General features: G+C 42.9%; 1 protein-coding gene across 1 annotated transcript; it reads left to right on the top strand.

Moving 5' to 3' along the window:
* Positions 1–1080: 1080 nt before the first annotated feature.
* On the top strand, positions 1081–12407 carry LOC310754230 (keratin, type II cytoskeletal 6C-like; the record flags this gene model as incomplete). The annotated part of the gene is made up of 7 exons (XM_083595943.1): positions 1081–1542; positions 3061–3275; positions 5721–5781; positions 7066–7161; positions 7797–7961; positions 10951–11076; positions 12183–12407. 7 exons carry the CDS (start codon positions 1081–1083, stop codon positions 12405–12407), a joined length of 1350 nt encoding a protein of 449 aa, XP_083452069.1.
* Positions 12408–15789: the final 3382 nt, after the last annotated feature.

Below are 15789 nucleotides of genomic sequence, written 5' to 3'. Positions count from 1 at the left end.
TATTTGCATGAACATTTGTATGTCAGTGCCAAGTGTCAAGTTTTCCCCAAGCATTTTAATTAACTTTCCTGGGCCACCATGTTCCTTCAGCAGGGGGTAAATTACCTGTTTACAGTACTTCAAAGTGTCGTTGTAAACATTAATTCATATTTACTTCATATATTGAAGGTGCAAAGTGTCAAAAGAAATATATTATTATAATAATTAACATGTGTCACTTTAAAAAAGGCATTTGCAGAGCATCGGTCACAGAGCACACATTCATTCATATCCACCTGCATTCATCTTTCTCTCCACAGCTACTCCTTCATCTATTGAAATCCTTGTCATACATGGGCCAGTCCCCACTCCTACATAAAGAGCATGTCAGGTGAGACATGTTCATCAACCCAACAGAGACAAATTAATGACGAGCGCAGGTGGCAGTGGTGCCAGCTTGAGTAAAATATGGGGGGGGGAGGTAAGCCCCACCCCACATAATTGATCACACACACTATTTGAATGCCAATGCCCTTCAACTTTGGGGGGCACCTCCCTCAAATATTTTATGGGAGGCATAGTAGTTGGCTTCTATGGCAGTTGGCAATTGTCACAGTCCAGTCCACCCATTTAACAATGGCGAGAACAACATCACAGATGGAAACTTGGAGATTGGCATGCAAAACCAAGGTAGGAAGAAGGAAGCATTTTAGATTCTTGCAGTGCCTTTGCCCTCAAGGAATTTCATTTGTATCATGCTAATTCTGACAAAAGAGTAGCCAATCAGTTCATAAAGGAAAACATCTTCCAAATCAAATTTTGCCAAAAGGGCATTTTAAAAAGTGTTTCCTGTGCCACACTGTTTACTGTTTGTCTAGCACTTTTTAACTTCATCCTTTAGCCTGTGGAGGTCAATGTCCTGCTGCCAGGCAAGGCAAACCCCGTAATATTCTAAATTACCACTGCAAATTTCAGAAAATCGGCCTGACTAATCAGCTGCATATAAGGAGTAGCTCTAGGTCTTGCATCAAAGGCGCTCCTTCTGCTGCTCTCCTTCTTTGCACCCCCTTGTCCTTTTAGTCCTTCTCAGACAGAGCCGACATGATGAACCAACAGTTCTTCACCTCTTCTCCTCGAAGATGTTTTACCTCTGCCTCCTCTGGTGGAGGCAGCGGAGGGATCAGAATCAGTGAGGCATCCACCTGCCAACCTTTTGCCACCACCTGCCTGGCAGGAAGGGGAAACACCAGCAAAAGTTTCCATAACTTTGGTGGAAGACATCAGATTTCTTGCTGTGTGGGCCAGGAGAGAAGTAGCTATGGAAACGATATGGAAGCAGGACAAGTGGTGGGCCACAGCATACTTGCAAGGGGCTTTGGACATAGAAGCACAGCAAGTCCTTCTGCCAGCTGTAGAAGCGATAGGATCCGCGAGGTCTCCATTAACAAGCATCTCTTGGAACCTCTCTGCCTGGGGGTCGATCCGCATGACCATCAAGTAAAAGCACTGGAGAAGGAGCAACTAAAGGACCTCAACAATCAGTTTGCTTGCTTCATTGACAAGGTGAGATGATTCCATTAATGATGATGGGGATGATCCCAGACCGAAGGGACTACACACATGTGGCTGAACATTAAGATATTTCAAGCAGAGTTAGAGTTCTAATTAATTCTGCTGCCACATTAAGTGATATGTTTGCAGAGAGCAAATTTTGAATCGTGCCTGGAGACTTTGAAGGATATGGCCTGATTCACACCTGTACACTTGACAGCAGAATGTGTGAATTGACTCAGTTGAAATGTGCTGCGTTTGTGGGTGATCGTGTGCTAAGAGTTCTGTCCATGGTGTTTACATCTCTCCATAGAAGGCTTGTGTTATTGCTTGCTAGACTGCAGCATACCCAGCAGCCTTGAAATCTGGCTTCAAGGTTTCTCGAGACAGAGCTGTCCAGTGGTAAAAATATATATTATGTAAGCACCATGCCATTTTTCAGTATAGCCACACTACAAACTCATATGGGAGGGAGGTTATTGGTTTGTTTTTGTTTTATTATGTATTTTATGTTCTCATTTTGTATTTTTATGTTGTGAACCACCCTGTGATCTTTGAATGAAGGGTGGTACGCACATTTAATGCTAGTAGTTGTAGCAGTAGTACGACTTCAGTGAGAGCCCATTCACAGTTGGTTAGAACATGGTGTTCAGTTGGTTAGAACATGGGGCTAATAATGCCAAGGTTGCAGGTTTGATCCCCATGTGGGACAGTGGCATATTCCTCATTGCAAAGGGTTGGACTAGATGACCCTAAGGGTCCCTTCCAACTCTACAATTCTGTGATTCTATGATCACACCCCAACATGAAGAGGATGGGTAGCTTTCTTAAGCCCACAGCTTTTCGCTTTGTGGCTAACTGTGGCTTGGGAGGGCAATTCTGATCTGGTTCAAGGCTGTAGTGCAAGCAGAAATGGGTAGACAGTATACTTTATTCAATATACCGTGGACACAGGAAAATACAGGCCTTTTTTGTGGTGGCTCCTCACTTGTGGAATGCTCTCCCCAGGGAGGGTTGCCTGGCATCTTTGCTACATTTATTTTGGCACCAGGCCAAATAATTCCTCTTCTCCCAGGCTTTTGGCTAATTAAACAACCTATGGTCTATTAAACGGTGGGGTAGAGGTACTGTTTTTGTTTGTTACTATGTTACACATTTTGTGTGGATTTTCATATTTTAAATTTCCGTATGATCTTCAGATGAAGGGCAGTACAGAAATTTTAACAACACCATAGGTGGTGAGAAGGGTGTGGCTGAGGTGTTTTCATGAAAAATGGATTAGAGTACACTTAGAACCATAATGTAAGATTTCGATTATATACGTGAGATATATCATTTGAGTCACTTCCATAATGGTTTTCTGGTTATAGGTTATATTTTGTATTTAAAAACAACCACCAAGCATATATTCAGCACCTAAGAGCAAATCCCGTAGCAGCAAAATGCAGCCTCATTCATGCATTTATTTGCTATCAAAAGTTGCAACAACTTCCCAGCAACTGGCCTTTGCTTTTCTTGCTTTGATTTCAGGTCAGATCCTTGGAACAGAAGAACCAGGTGCTGGTCACGAAATGGAAGCTGCTGCAGAAACAGACAGTTCCCACCGTTCGGAAAGATCTCAAGCCCTTATGTGAAAATTTCCTCAGTAAGCTGAGGAAAAAACTGGACTGCTTGTTGTGTGAGAAGCAGAAGCTCGAAAACCAACAAAAAACAACGCACAGCATGGTTGAGGAGAACCGGTGCAAGTAAGTTAACCTCTCGAGGCAGAGCCCATGTCCACAGCCAGCCAAGAGTGGTGGCAGACCTTACATGGCCTGACCTCCACAGAACTAGGAATGCGGTGGGGGGAAGGCTTTCACTTTGTGTTTTAAGGTGAGCCTATCTAATTTGTGCACCCCAAAACAACAGATGAACTGGAGAGTTGTTGTTGTTGTTTAGTTGTTTAGTTGTGTCCGACTCTTCGTGACCCCATGGACCAGAGCACGCCAGGCACTCCTGTCTTCCACTGCCTCCCACAGTTTGGTCAGACTCATGTTGGTAGCTTCGAGAACACTGTCCAACCATCTCGTCCTCTGTTGTCCCCTTCTCCTTGTGCCCTCCATCTTTCCCAACAGCAGGGTCTTTTCCAGGGAGTCTTCTCGTGAGGTGGCCAAAGTATTGGAGCCTCAGCTTCAGGATCTGTCCTTCCAGTGAGCACTCAGAGCTGATTTCCTTCAGAATGGATAGGTTTGATCTTCTTGCAGTCCATGGGACTCTCAAGAGTCTCCTCCAACACCATAATTCAAAAGCATCAATTCTTCGGCAATCAGCCTTCTTTATGGTCCAGCTGGGAAGAGGGGGGGTTAAATCCCCACTCAGCCATTAAGCTCACTGGGTGGCCCTGGGCCAGTCACTTCCTTTCAGGGTTGTTAAGGGGATTAAACAACCTAGCAGTTCAAAAGCACGTCAAAGTGCAAGTAGATAAATAGGTACCGCTCCGGCAGGAAGGTAAACGGCGTTTCCGTGCGCTGCTCTGTTTCGCCAGAAGCAGTTTAGTCCTGCTGGCCACATGACCTGGAAGCTGTACGCCGGCTCCCTTGGCCAATAAAGTGAGATTAGCACCAACCCCAGAGTCATCCACGACTGGACCTAATGGTCAGGGGTACCTTTACCTTTAAGGGGATTAAATGAGAGGGAGAACTTTGAACTACTTGGAGAAATAGTGGGACATGAATACAATAAAACAACATAAGTAGAATGCTGCTTTCTGTCCATTCCTAGCCAGAACTAGATGTTATGGCTGAAAACAACAGCCCTGCATCTCTTATCTGTCTCCCTCCAGTCACATGAAATTAAACATGTGACACGAGGACCTTGTGATTACCTCCCACTCCCCATTACAATCCAATGGCTGCTTCCTATGAATTTTACCACATGATAACATCATGCCATTTTTTCCCAACACGGCATGGAATGTGAAGTGGGCTTCAAATATTGAAGAAACAGTGAGATCATGCCGGTAGCTTAGTTTCTTATATCGCCTGGCTCTGTGGAAAACCTGCTTGATATTTGCTCTGATTCAGTGGTAAAATGTGGGTTTTTCCTGGGGGAAAGCGTTGGGACAAGGTCTGACACAGACCTGGAAAGCCCAGACCTGTGGCACAAAAGGAAGTATGGATGAGGGATCAGAGCTGGGACAATGTCATAGCTCCTTCAATGGATGGCACTACCTTCATGTTCTTAACAGGTGAAGGGGGCTTAAGCGTTGCTGGAAAGCAGGGGAGAGAATGGGATATGGCATTTTCAGTTTGGGCAACAGCCCTTAACCTGTCATTTAACATCTAAAGCATGTCTAAAACCAGACTGAAACCTACCATGGCTTCAACCTTCCCTCTCCATAGTGCCACCTCGGGCATTTGTACTTTTGCAAGAGAGTGCAATCCTCAAACCTGTCATTGACCAAAAAATTCTACTAGTCCTGTGGTGTTTTAACTAAACTTAAATGTATGTATGTTCTTTTCCCCTGAAACACTGACATTCAAAACCGTCAAGTACAATCTTGGAAAAGATTTGTTGTCTAGATGCATACATACCCAGAGAAGTTAAGATGTATGCTACTTAAAATGTGATATAATTTGTTCTGTTTCCAGTTCCTTCTTCTTTTCATCCTGGTTTCTACAGCACAGGATTAATGGTCCCTGTCACATTTTAATTATGTGTTGCATGAAAATGCATGTCATAAAGACTGCATGACTGGTTGTTAGGCTTTGTTTTGGTCTGATGTCAAATTGTTTCAGGAGGGGGCAATTTTGACTGGAGGATTGGCAGAAGAAGAGGTCAAAAGTGCTTAACCCTTTTCATGCCAGTCCAGCCACTAAAAATAGCATCCCCAAGCTCCTCTCCCCCCGCCCCCCGTGCAGGGTTACAGACATGTTTAGTTGCTTCTGCAACACTGGGGGGTTAATAAAAGCAGCTTCAGGAAAGGGGATGTGGAAGAGAAAAGAGGCCAGCAAATAATGGGATTCAATGAACTCCTCCTTTTGCTGTCCCTGCTGTTTCTTGGCTCAAAATTCCCCCATCCTGAACAGCTTTTCATTACATCAAATGACCATTGGGGCTTTGTACATGTGTTTAAATGTAATCCATGCTTGCTTTTTGTGTTTGGATAAAGTTTTTCTCTTTCCCTCTCTCTCCCTCTCAAATCCTGCAAGATATGAAGAAGAGCTGAACAGACGAACAAATACAGAAAATGAGTTTGTCTTGCTCAAGCAGGTGAGTGATTTAGGTAGGCCTGCACAGTAAAATGTGTGTGCCAGCACAAAATGAGGAATACAGTGGAGATTTCTAGATTTACACATTTTAATTTTAATTTACATAAGTAAAGGCAACTTGGGGCATTGAACATCAGCAAGGAACTGCAGTCAATTCCAGGTTGTGATGCACATCTCTGGGCTCTCTAACTACCTCTACCTTTTGCCCCATGCTTTCTAGGTACACTTTCCTGATCCAAGTCCACTTTCCCCAGGAAAACCTGCTCTTTAAAGTTGAATCAGAATTTTAAAAAATGGCAATTTGGGTTTCCCACAAATTGCAGGGGGGGAGAGAGAAGCATTCAGACGTGGTCCAGAAAACCACAGACCTGTGCCTAGAAAGTGCAGAGGAAAATTAGTGTGGATGAGCCCTCTGTTACATTCACACTTTCCATTTATTAGGTGTACTCATTTAAAAGAACATTATTATTGGCATTTTAAAAACATAAATGTGGGAAGAGGTCCCAAGAAGCAATTCCTAAAGCCACTGCAGTCCTCTGTTTTTTCTTGGACTCTAGCTTCCATCAGTCACAGCCAGTCAATGGTCAGGGATTATGGAAACTGTAGTTCTACAGCTATGGTACACAGGTTCTCCACCCTGTACTATAGGATGCTTTGGGGGCTGATGTTTCTTGTTCCAAATTGGTGGGAGAGGTAGTTGGAGAGATGGGGAAATTGCTCCACTAAAGGGAATGATATAGACTGCCATAATTCAGCATGAACACAGTGCTGATCTCGAAGACCGAATATTCCTATTGAACTTCGAAAATGTATCAGCGTGGAGAAATGGAGAGCCGAAACAATGTACATCACTTGATTTCTCATTGCCACTCGCAGCTGATGTCTTCAAGAGATGGAGATACATGTAACAAGCAGCCAGCCTCATTTCATTGGGAGAAAAGGCATTTGATAAACACGGATGCCCTAGTAAAGTACATACCTGGATAACCTCTTTCTGGCTATATCACTGCATTAAGGAACCATCAGATATTTCCATATAATCATAAATTGTAAGGTCTTGTTGAAAAGCATGGTGAAAGGGCTCCATTGCAATTTGGAACTCTGAAATTGCAGGGAACTCAGCCTAAGCATATAAACTTGTATGGATGGATACATGTTACAAACATATATTTCAGTGTGTGGGGGAAAGACTTAAATATTAATTGGTGTATAAATGCTATAAAATAAATGAATAGTGTTGGCTTTGGAATGGCATAAGAATTAAATCTCCGGTTTTCTCCCCTAGAAAGTTGATGCTGCATATGAACATCAGAAGGAACTGGAAATGAAGAAGGAGCTGCTGAAAGAGACTGTAGAATTCCTGAGAGCTTTCTTTGCAGAGGTCTGTTAAGATAAGTCGCAGCATAAAAAGCTGTTGTTACCCCTCAATTCAGATATTTTAATTGTGCATCTCTGGGAAATCAGGTGCCAAGATGCCAAGAATTGAACCATGGACTTTTTGCATGCCCAATAGTTGCCCTATCACTGAGCTATGGATCTTGATCCTTTCCTTCTGTAGGCAATGCTATTCATTTCAACGCAGGAGTCCTACTGGTTCCTTTGATTTTTGTTCTAAGCAATTTATGCTTTGGATCACAATGTTTAGATCTGTGTGACTATCTTTTCAGATAGAATACTGGGTGCAGGAGTTTACCCCCCACAGAGCTACAATTCCCAGCACCCTTAAAAACTATAGTTTCCACATTTTTTTCGGGAGGTGTTTTAAATGTGTAGTGTTCAACAAAATGATATGTGAATCTTATCAATTGCTCCAAACAAGACACATAAGTTAGCCTTGGTCCTGCACCTCAGGATAGTTTTACAATTTTTTATGTGCTGTAAGCAGCCCAGAGTGGCTGGGGAAACCCAGTCAGATGGGCGGGGTATAAAAAATAAAATTATTATTATATTCTTATTATTAGTTTGCTGATGCTTTCTATACTGCTGGATGTCACTCAAATTCTGTGTAACCTGCAGGAACGCACTGTGCTGGACTGTCAACTTTATGATACATCTGTGGTTGTCAGCATGGACAACAGCAGAGGCCTAGACATGGATGCCCTGATCCAGCACATTGAAAGATGGTATCAGAACATCGCACTAAGAAGCAAAGAAGAAGCTAATATCTTTTACAAGAGCCAGGTATGACCAAGAGACATGGAATGGGTTGAGATATTTATTTATTTATTCAATTTCTATACCGCTTTAGATTTTTAATAAAAACCTCAAAGCGGTGTACAGCATATTAAATCAATAAAACAAGAGCTGGGCGATGTTCCTCCAGCCTCGTGAGGAACCTCTTTTGTAGGGCTGGTGAGTGTGGGACCAGCTCCCTAAGCTAGGTGGAAAGGGCCTTGCGGGGAGCAGCCTTCACACCTCACAGCCAGGCGACGTTATTTCAGAATCTCAACATCACTCTTCTTCTTTTTAAAGGAATCTAGCTAATCAGAAAATACAGGAAACCAGACCCTAGATTTTCAGCAATTTGATTTTCACATCCTTGCTTGCCAACTTCTAGCTGTCAGATTTCTCAATAAATAGAAAAACTCTGCTGTTCTATCCATTTGTTAAAATCAGTGCAATGAAATGACTGCCAGGTCCACATATTGATCATCTAAAGCCATAGATTACTCTTCAGTTAATCAGATTTATTGTTTCACCAAGCAAGTCTTAGGAGCATAATAGCATAATAAAATTAACCAAAATGAAGCCAGTTTCTCCTTTGGAAGTCAGTTTTACAAATCCACCACATTTTCTCCAAACAAACCTTCACTGTGTCACTGCCACTGCCAATGAGATTACTCTAAATATAACACAACACAACTTGTACCACACAAAGATATTTCATCTTAAATTAGTTGGATATATGACATCCATCCAGCTAAATATCTCTGTGGTTATTCACCAATACATAGAGCTTCATATATTTATGTGTGATGACCAGGGTGATTTAACAGAGAAAATCATAAAAATACAATGGACACCAACACTCAATTTAAAAATAAATAAATTGTAATCTAGACTTTCCTTGGATTTCCCACCACATATACAAGATGTAGGGTTAAAACATGGATAGCTAACCCTTTTCAGCCCAAAGGTTGCGTTGACTGTCACCCACACCTCCAATAATAATAAATTTTATTTATATCCCGCCCTCCCCAGCTGAAGCCGGGCTCAGGGCAGCTAACAACAACAAAACAGTACAAAAGTACCGCACAAACAACACTCTAAAATCTTTCATTATAAAATTAATTAATTCAAGCCACTGGCAACCATTGGGCCAGAGCTCCACGAAGATTGCCGAGGGAGGGAGTCAGGCTGTGCCCTGGCCAAAGGCCTGGTGGAACAGCTCTGTCTTGCAGGCCCTGCGGAAAGATGTCAAGTCCCGCAGGGCCCTGGTCTCTTGTGACAGAGTGTTCCACCAGATCGGAGCCACGGCCAAAAAAGCCCTGGCTCTAGTTGAGGCCAGCCTAACTTCTCTGTGGCCTGGGACCTTCAAGATGTTTTTATTTGAAGACCGTAAGTTTCTCTGTGGGGCATACCAGGAGAGGCGGTCCCATAGGTACTGTAGGTACCAAGGGTATCATATCTCGGTAAGCATGGCCAACATATATAACCTTTGCAGAAACCAGACCCCTCAAAGAACTGTTTTGGCATAGTTTGCAAGCTTAGAACCAGAAAGGCCCAACAGAAAGTTATTTTGCCAGGTGAATTGCTCTGGTGAATTGATAAGTGGAGGCACAGGATCTTGATGTCTGAATCTCCATCAGGTTCCTTCTGAATAGTTTCTAATATATCATTGGATATGAACAGCTTTTGCCTCAGATGCAACCAGCTATCTTGTTTATCAGTTTTATTGTTGTTCTAAAGCAGTCTTTCCTCCTCAAACTTAAAAGATTATAATATTGTTTTAACTATCCTCATTTTAACAAGCATAAATCCTCATTCTGTTACAGGTACTCCCGGATGTACTCTTAGTCCTAGCAAAGATCTCAGAAATTAGTTTGGGGAAACTTAATGTTGTATCTCAATCAATCCCTCATATGGAATCTGTGTGCATTTTCCCTTTTTACATGAGATTTTATTAAGACTTTTAATAATACACTAAAAAGCAAACTAATCTAAACAAAAGAAAAGAAAAGGAAGGAAAAGAATGCAAAGTCCTCTCTCACATGTAGATCTTAACTCTTGTCTCACACAGAAAGAGGTGAACTCTCTCAGCTCTCACCTGGCAGCTTCCCTTTCTTTCTTCCTCTCACACAGGGTCCACTCCTTTGCTTTGAGCTCTTTTCATCGTTCATTCAATAGTTGCTGCATGACACCACAGTCAATGGGGTGTTTTTCAATATTTTCACCATATTGAGTGCTTTCTTTGAGATCCACACAGTCCTTGCTTATCAAAATACATTCCTAGCATTCCTCTCTCACCGTGAGGCAGCCACGAAGTTTCACATTACAATCAACACATTCACCAGTGAAGTGGAGGATCAAAACCAGAACAAAATAAAATGAAAATTTCTCAGAGTTGGAACACCACTTAGCTGTTTAGAAACTTTCCTAGTATGCACGGTTGAAGCACACTTGTTGTTTTATTTTAATTTCAGCCCATTGTGTGGGCATTTTTTTCAAAGAACTCAGTATTCACAGGAACTCTGTTGAGGAAGGTGGTCCTAGTTTGGTAGCTGAGGATTGTGGCATAGTTTTTATATAGTCCCTGGGGGGCAGGGACACCTCAGGCCTGGGTGTCAAATGTGGCTCTCCAAGCCCCTCTGTTTAGCCCTCTCCCCAGTCCATGCCTCACATTGACCCTGCTTCATTGCCTCCTCAAGTGCTTATGTCCAGATAGAAGCATCTTTGAATTATGACAGTGCATTTTGTTTGTGTGGATGGAGGATAGAGAGGTAAGTTGATTGTAATGTCACCTATTTACAAAGGTAATTGTCATAGGCATTGCTCCACCCATTTTTGCCTCTGGCCCCTGGGAGATTATCCACAAAGGACTGTGGCCCTCCCACTAACAAGGGTCCCCACCCCCGACATAGCCAATGAGGGGGGAGCCATCACTGCTTCTCTCCCAATATTTAAGCATGAAGTTGTACCTCTGCTCTTCTGCCTTCTCTCTGAATATTAGATTGAGGATCTCCAGAACAAACGATACAAGTTCCATGCAAACCTGGAAAAAAACAACAATGAAATTACTGAGCTAAAACGGGTGATACAGATAATGCAGATCCAGACAGATAATGAGAAGAAGAAGGTGAGGAAGCTCTTGTGTTCCCTGGTCCAAGTCAGCCCTGGTTTGGTGGGAGTGTCAGACCTTAAGGCCTGCCTTCACAAACTGAAGGACACAACTTACTGGCTTTTCTATGGTACCACTAATGGTTTGTAACCATATGCTATTTAAAGGTGTTTCTGAAATTTGTATTTCCTGAAAAAGAAACATGGGACACATTCATAACGTTCATTACAAATGTGAGAGATGTATTACAGTCCCATAAATTCTTCTCTGGCTCAGGTTTTAATCTGAGCTGGAGAAGAATTCAACTCCTTTCCCACTCCATGCACCCAGCCCCTAACCCCTGTCTGACATGCATAGTCTTCCAAGAAGCAACTCTAGGCAGGGGAATAGGGAGAAGACTTTGCCTCTGCCTTTGCTACCAGATTCAGCAGCCAGGTAAGCAGGTGAATGGGGAGAGAAAGGAGGTTTGGAAGTCTATAGGTGGGTAGGTGGGTGAGTGGGAAGAAGAGTTATGGTGGGTGAGCAGCAGCTTCAAAACTCACAGGAATGCAGGAATCCCTGATCAGAGTCTTAGTGGGGTCCTTATTAATTCAAATTAGCTCCACCTGACCACTGGCAGTGCTGGCTGAGGCTAATGGGAGTTTGTAATCCAACGTATCTGAAGGGTGTTGGGTTAGGGAGCTAGGATATTTCCCAGTTTCCAGTTTGGGGCAGAAATCACTTAGCTTGTTTCAAGCCAAACCAAATGAGACCGGGAGAACATATCTATCACTAATTCAGTTAGTCCCTGAGCTGAAACAACCAGGGATGATTATTAGGAGTTACTTTTGTCCCCATGAAAAGGACTCAACTATCAGGTGATTTCTGCATCACTTTGCATGACCTGAGGGCGCATCCTACCCAACACTCCTCTCTAGGGAGTTCAACAACAGGGGCAGGCAGATTATCTTTCTGGGGAAGCTCTTCTCCCTTAGTGATCTTGCTGTTGAAGAGCTTGTGATAAGATTCTAGGAAATTCCTGGTTGCCCAGAATTGCTGCTGGAGTGGGAAGGCGGAAAGGGACTGACTCCAATATGGAATGATATTGGTGTTACATTTGGACAATGTTCTCCCATATTTTGCAGGTGGCTTCTCTGCAGGCAGCCATTGGTGATACTGAAAAACAAGGTGACCATTCTCTTAAAGATGCCCAGGAAAAGGAACAAGAGCTCCAGAATCGCCTGCAGGATTCCAAGGACAAATTGGCTGGCCTCTTGAGGGATTATCATGAACTCATGAATACCAAACTGGCCCTTGATATTGAGATTGCTGCATACAAGACATTATTGGAAGGAGAAGAGAACAGGTGAATGCAATATACGGCATCTCTAGATAGGAAGGGTTCTGTTTGAATATCCAAGTTTTCGAGCCTGGAATGGAGCAATTCACCTACACATGCCATATCCTCCAACATTTTCAAGCCAAAATCCAGGGCATGGCAGCAATTTTGGTTCCCATGATATTGCGTGCCCCCCAAAGCATTTCCCCCCCAGTCATGGCACCCAAATACATCCGTTTTGGGGCACTGCGCAAGACCACTGTCCCAAAAAAGTGCTTTCTTGGGGGGAAATCGCATCGTGAAATTGCACTGACTACTAAGTATAGTAAGGACGCGGGTGGCGCTGTTGGTTAAACCACAGAGCCTAGGACTTGCTGATCAGAAGGTCAGCGGTTCAAATCCCTGTGACGGGGTGAGCTCCCGTTGCTTGGTCCCAGCTCCTGCCAACCTAGCAGTTCGAAAGCACATCAAAGTGCAAGTAGATAAATAGGTACCGCTCCAGCGGGAAGGTAAACGGCATTTCTGTGCGCTGCTCTGGTTTGCCAGAAGCGGCTTAGTCATGCTGGCCACATGACCTGGAAGCTGTACGCCGGCTCCCTCGGCCAATAAAACGAGATGAGCGCCGCAACCCCAGAGTTGGTCACGACTGGACCTAATGGTCAGGGGTCCCTTTACCTTTACCTTTACTAAGATTATAAATACCAAGTTCTTTTATTAATAATTTACCTAGTATCAAATAGCTACAGCTGTGAGCAGCACTGAGATCTACAGATAAAGGGTACTGTACAAATTTACCAAATACAGTGGTACCTCTGGTTGTGAACGGGATCCGTTCCAGAGCCCCGTTCGCAACCTGAAAGGAATGCAACCTGCGTCTGCACATGCATGGGTTGTGATCCGCCACTTCCGCGCATGTGTGTGATGTCGTTTTGCGCGTCTGCACATGCGCGAGCGGTGAAACCCGGAAGTAACCCTTTCCGGTACTTTCGGGTTGCCGTGGGACGCAACCTGAAAAGACGTAACCTGAACCGAACGTAACAAGAGGTATGACTGTAGTAATAATAAAGAAGTCATTGAAACATTGCAAATGGGTCATTGGCAACAGATTTTCCTTTAAAAACGATGGGATTTCCCCTGGAAAGCATAAATTCAGATTGGATTATGTGGGGCAGGGTCGGCATTTTGCTGATAACATTTTTCACAGATGCCAAAAAAAAAAAAGCACCCATCTCATAATAAGCACTCTTCTGTTCAGTTTAATAAATAATAACCAACCTGTATTATTTTTCTTCCCCCGCCGTCCGGCCCGTCTCTAAAAGAATATGTTCTGGAGCACCTGTGAGTCTGGGTAAGGACCCCAAGGATTCTTACTTTCTTCTGTAGTCTGTAAGATTTCATTCACTACATTAACAGCCTCTGATGTCTGTGACATGCTGTAAGACTTATTCACTGAATATATCATTCTCTTGCAGCTGTGATGAACACTTCTTGTGCAGTCCACAACACAGTCCACGGTGTGAAACAGTAGACTGAAATGGAAGCAAACATTGGATGCACTTAGGGAATTTTAGTGTGCTGTTGTCTGCAGAATCGGCAATGAAACTTCAAAAGAAAATCTACATATAACCCACGTGATTTCTAGGGATGTTTTGTCTTTCAACAGTACGTGTGCAGATTAAAGCAGAAATGAATTGGGTTTTTGCCATAAAATTAATCACAGGAGATAATGGCTGTGTTATGATAAACCATGATGAAAACAAGTCTAGCCTAGCCTTTACTTCTCTTCTTATTAACTGTGCATTAATAGTATCATCCAAACCCAACAAAGTGTGCGTGATCTTAGCTACAGTTTGTTTGAAACAAGTTGATGTCAAGCCATAGTTTATGAAACCAGCTTGTTTTCACTAACTAGTTGAGATTAACCACACTTTTAAGCTTGGGCCTGTGGTGAATTGAATACTATGACTATGATGATGATTAATAATAATTGAATTTATATCCTGACTGTCCACCCCAAGGAGCCCAGAGTGGCAGATTTAAAACGTAAAAGCAAAAACAACATTATAAACGAAATTGAAACAGTCTAAAAAAAAAATTAAATTAATTAAAAGCAGTTGTAGTTGAAAACATTGTAAAAACAATTACTTTAAAAAATATATAGGGAGATTCCGAAAGCTGTAGTCACAGTGGGGTCACATGTAGAAAAGAAGATATATAAATGTGACAGGAGGCTGATTTAGCCATTCTGCATCTTTGATGCCTGCTTCCTCCTATAATAGACAAAGTGACTCTAAGCTCCTTTTCACATATTCAGCTGGTGTGTGGATGCAGGCATTGCAAAATAGCATGGCTGGGGAAAGACACTCACACAGGTAGCCTTCATTGTGAGCTGAGCTCCCACATGACCAGCCAGCCACGCATGGGCTGGTTTAGGTGATTTCTGGCTTTCAAATATGTGGAGGAAAGGATCATGCAGACATTTTCAGGGTATGTACATATGCACCCATTTCCACAATCACATTAACATGCCCGGCATCTGTATCTTAGATCTGCTTAAGCAGATTAAACAAATTAAGGAAGAGATATAAACCGCAATGCATCTCATTCTGGTCTGGCAGAGATTGCATACATGCCAATCTCTTCTGCCCTCTGATGACTTGTTTAATTCCCAAAGACAAAATGAAATCTTGGCTTTGTTTAAATGAATGCAAGTTTCCCACTGGCTAAGCAGAAAAAATATATATATGGAATTGGGGGAGGGGGGGATTGGAATAAAATTTATTGCTCAATAATATATGCAAGTTAGAGTAATGTGGACTTAAGAATATACTGTAGAGTTGTCCGAGTTAAATATAATCCTCTCTCTTAAAAGCATGTGTCTCTGTGTGTCAGTTTGCCTCCATTACGAAGGGGCCAGCTACTCTCTTCTCCCAACTCAGGGATGGGGACCCTGTGGCCCCCAAATGGTTTTCACCTTCAACTTTCATCAGCCCCTATAAGCAACATCTGGAAGGCCATAGATTTCCCAGTGCCAGATTACCAAATAGGCAGTGTAGGCACCAGCCTATGGGCCCCACACCTTTTAGGGGCCCTGCAATAGCGGATCAATATAATATTGTGTAATCAAATTTGCTTATTGAAATTGTTGGTTGGTAAAATCAAAAACTTATTAGGAGATAATTCCCAAGGGGCTCCCCAAGATTTTGACTGCCTAAGGGCCTCCACCCCTAGGGTTTAATCTGGCAGTGAAGTTTCCCATCTCTGCCCTAACAGCTGGTTTATGATATTCCAGGCACTCAGGTTTTTCCTACTGAATACAGTGGTACCTCGGGTTAAGAACTTAATTCATTCTGGAGGTCCGTTCTTAACCTGAAACTGTTCTTAACCTGAGGTACCATTTTAGCTAATGGGGC

The sequence above is a fragment of the Podarcis filfolensis genome, assembly GCF_964270895.1.
Source record: "Podarcis filfolensis genome assembly, chromosome: 2".
In the NCBI taxonomy this organism is placed as follows: Eukaryota; Metazoa; Chordata; class Lepidosauria; order Squamata; family Lacertidae; genus Podarcis; species Podarcis filfolensis.
The sequence above is the reverse complement of the archived record's forward strand: the minus strand, read 5'-3'. Positions and strand labels throughout refer to the sequence as shown.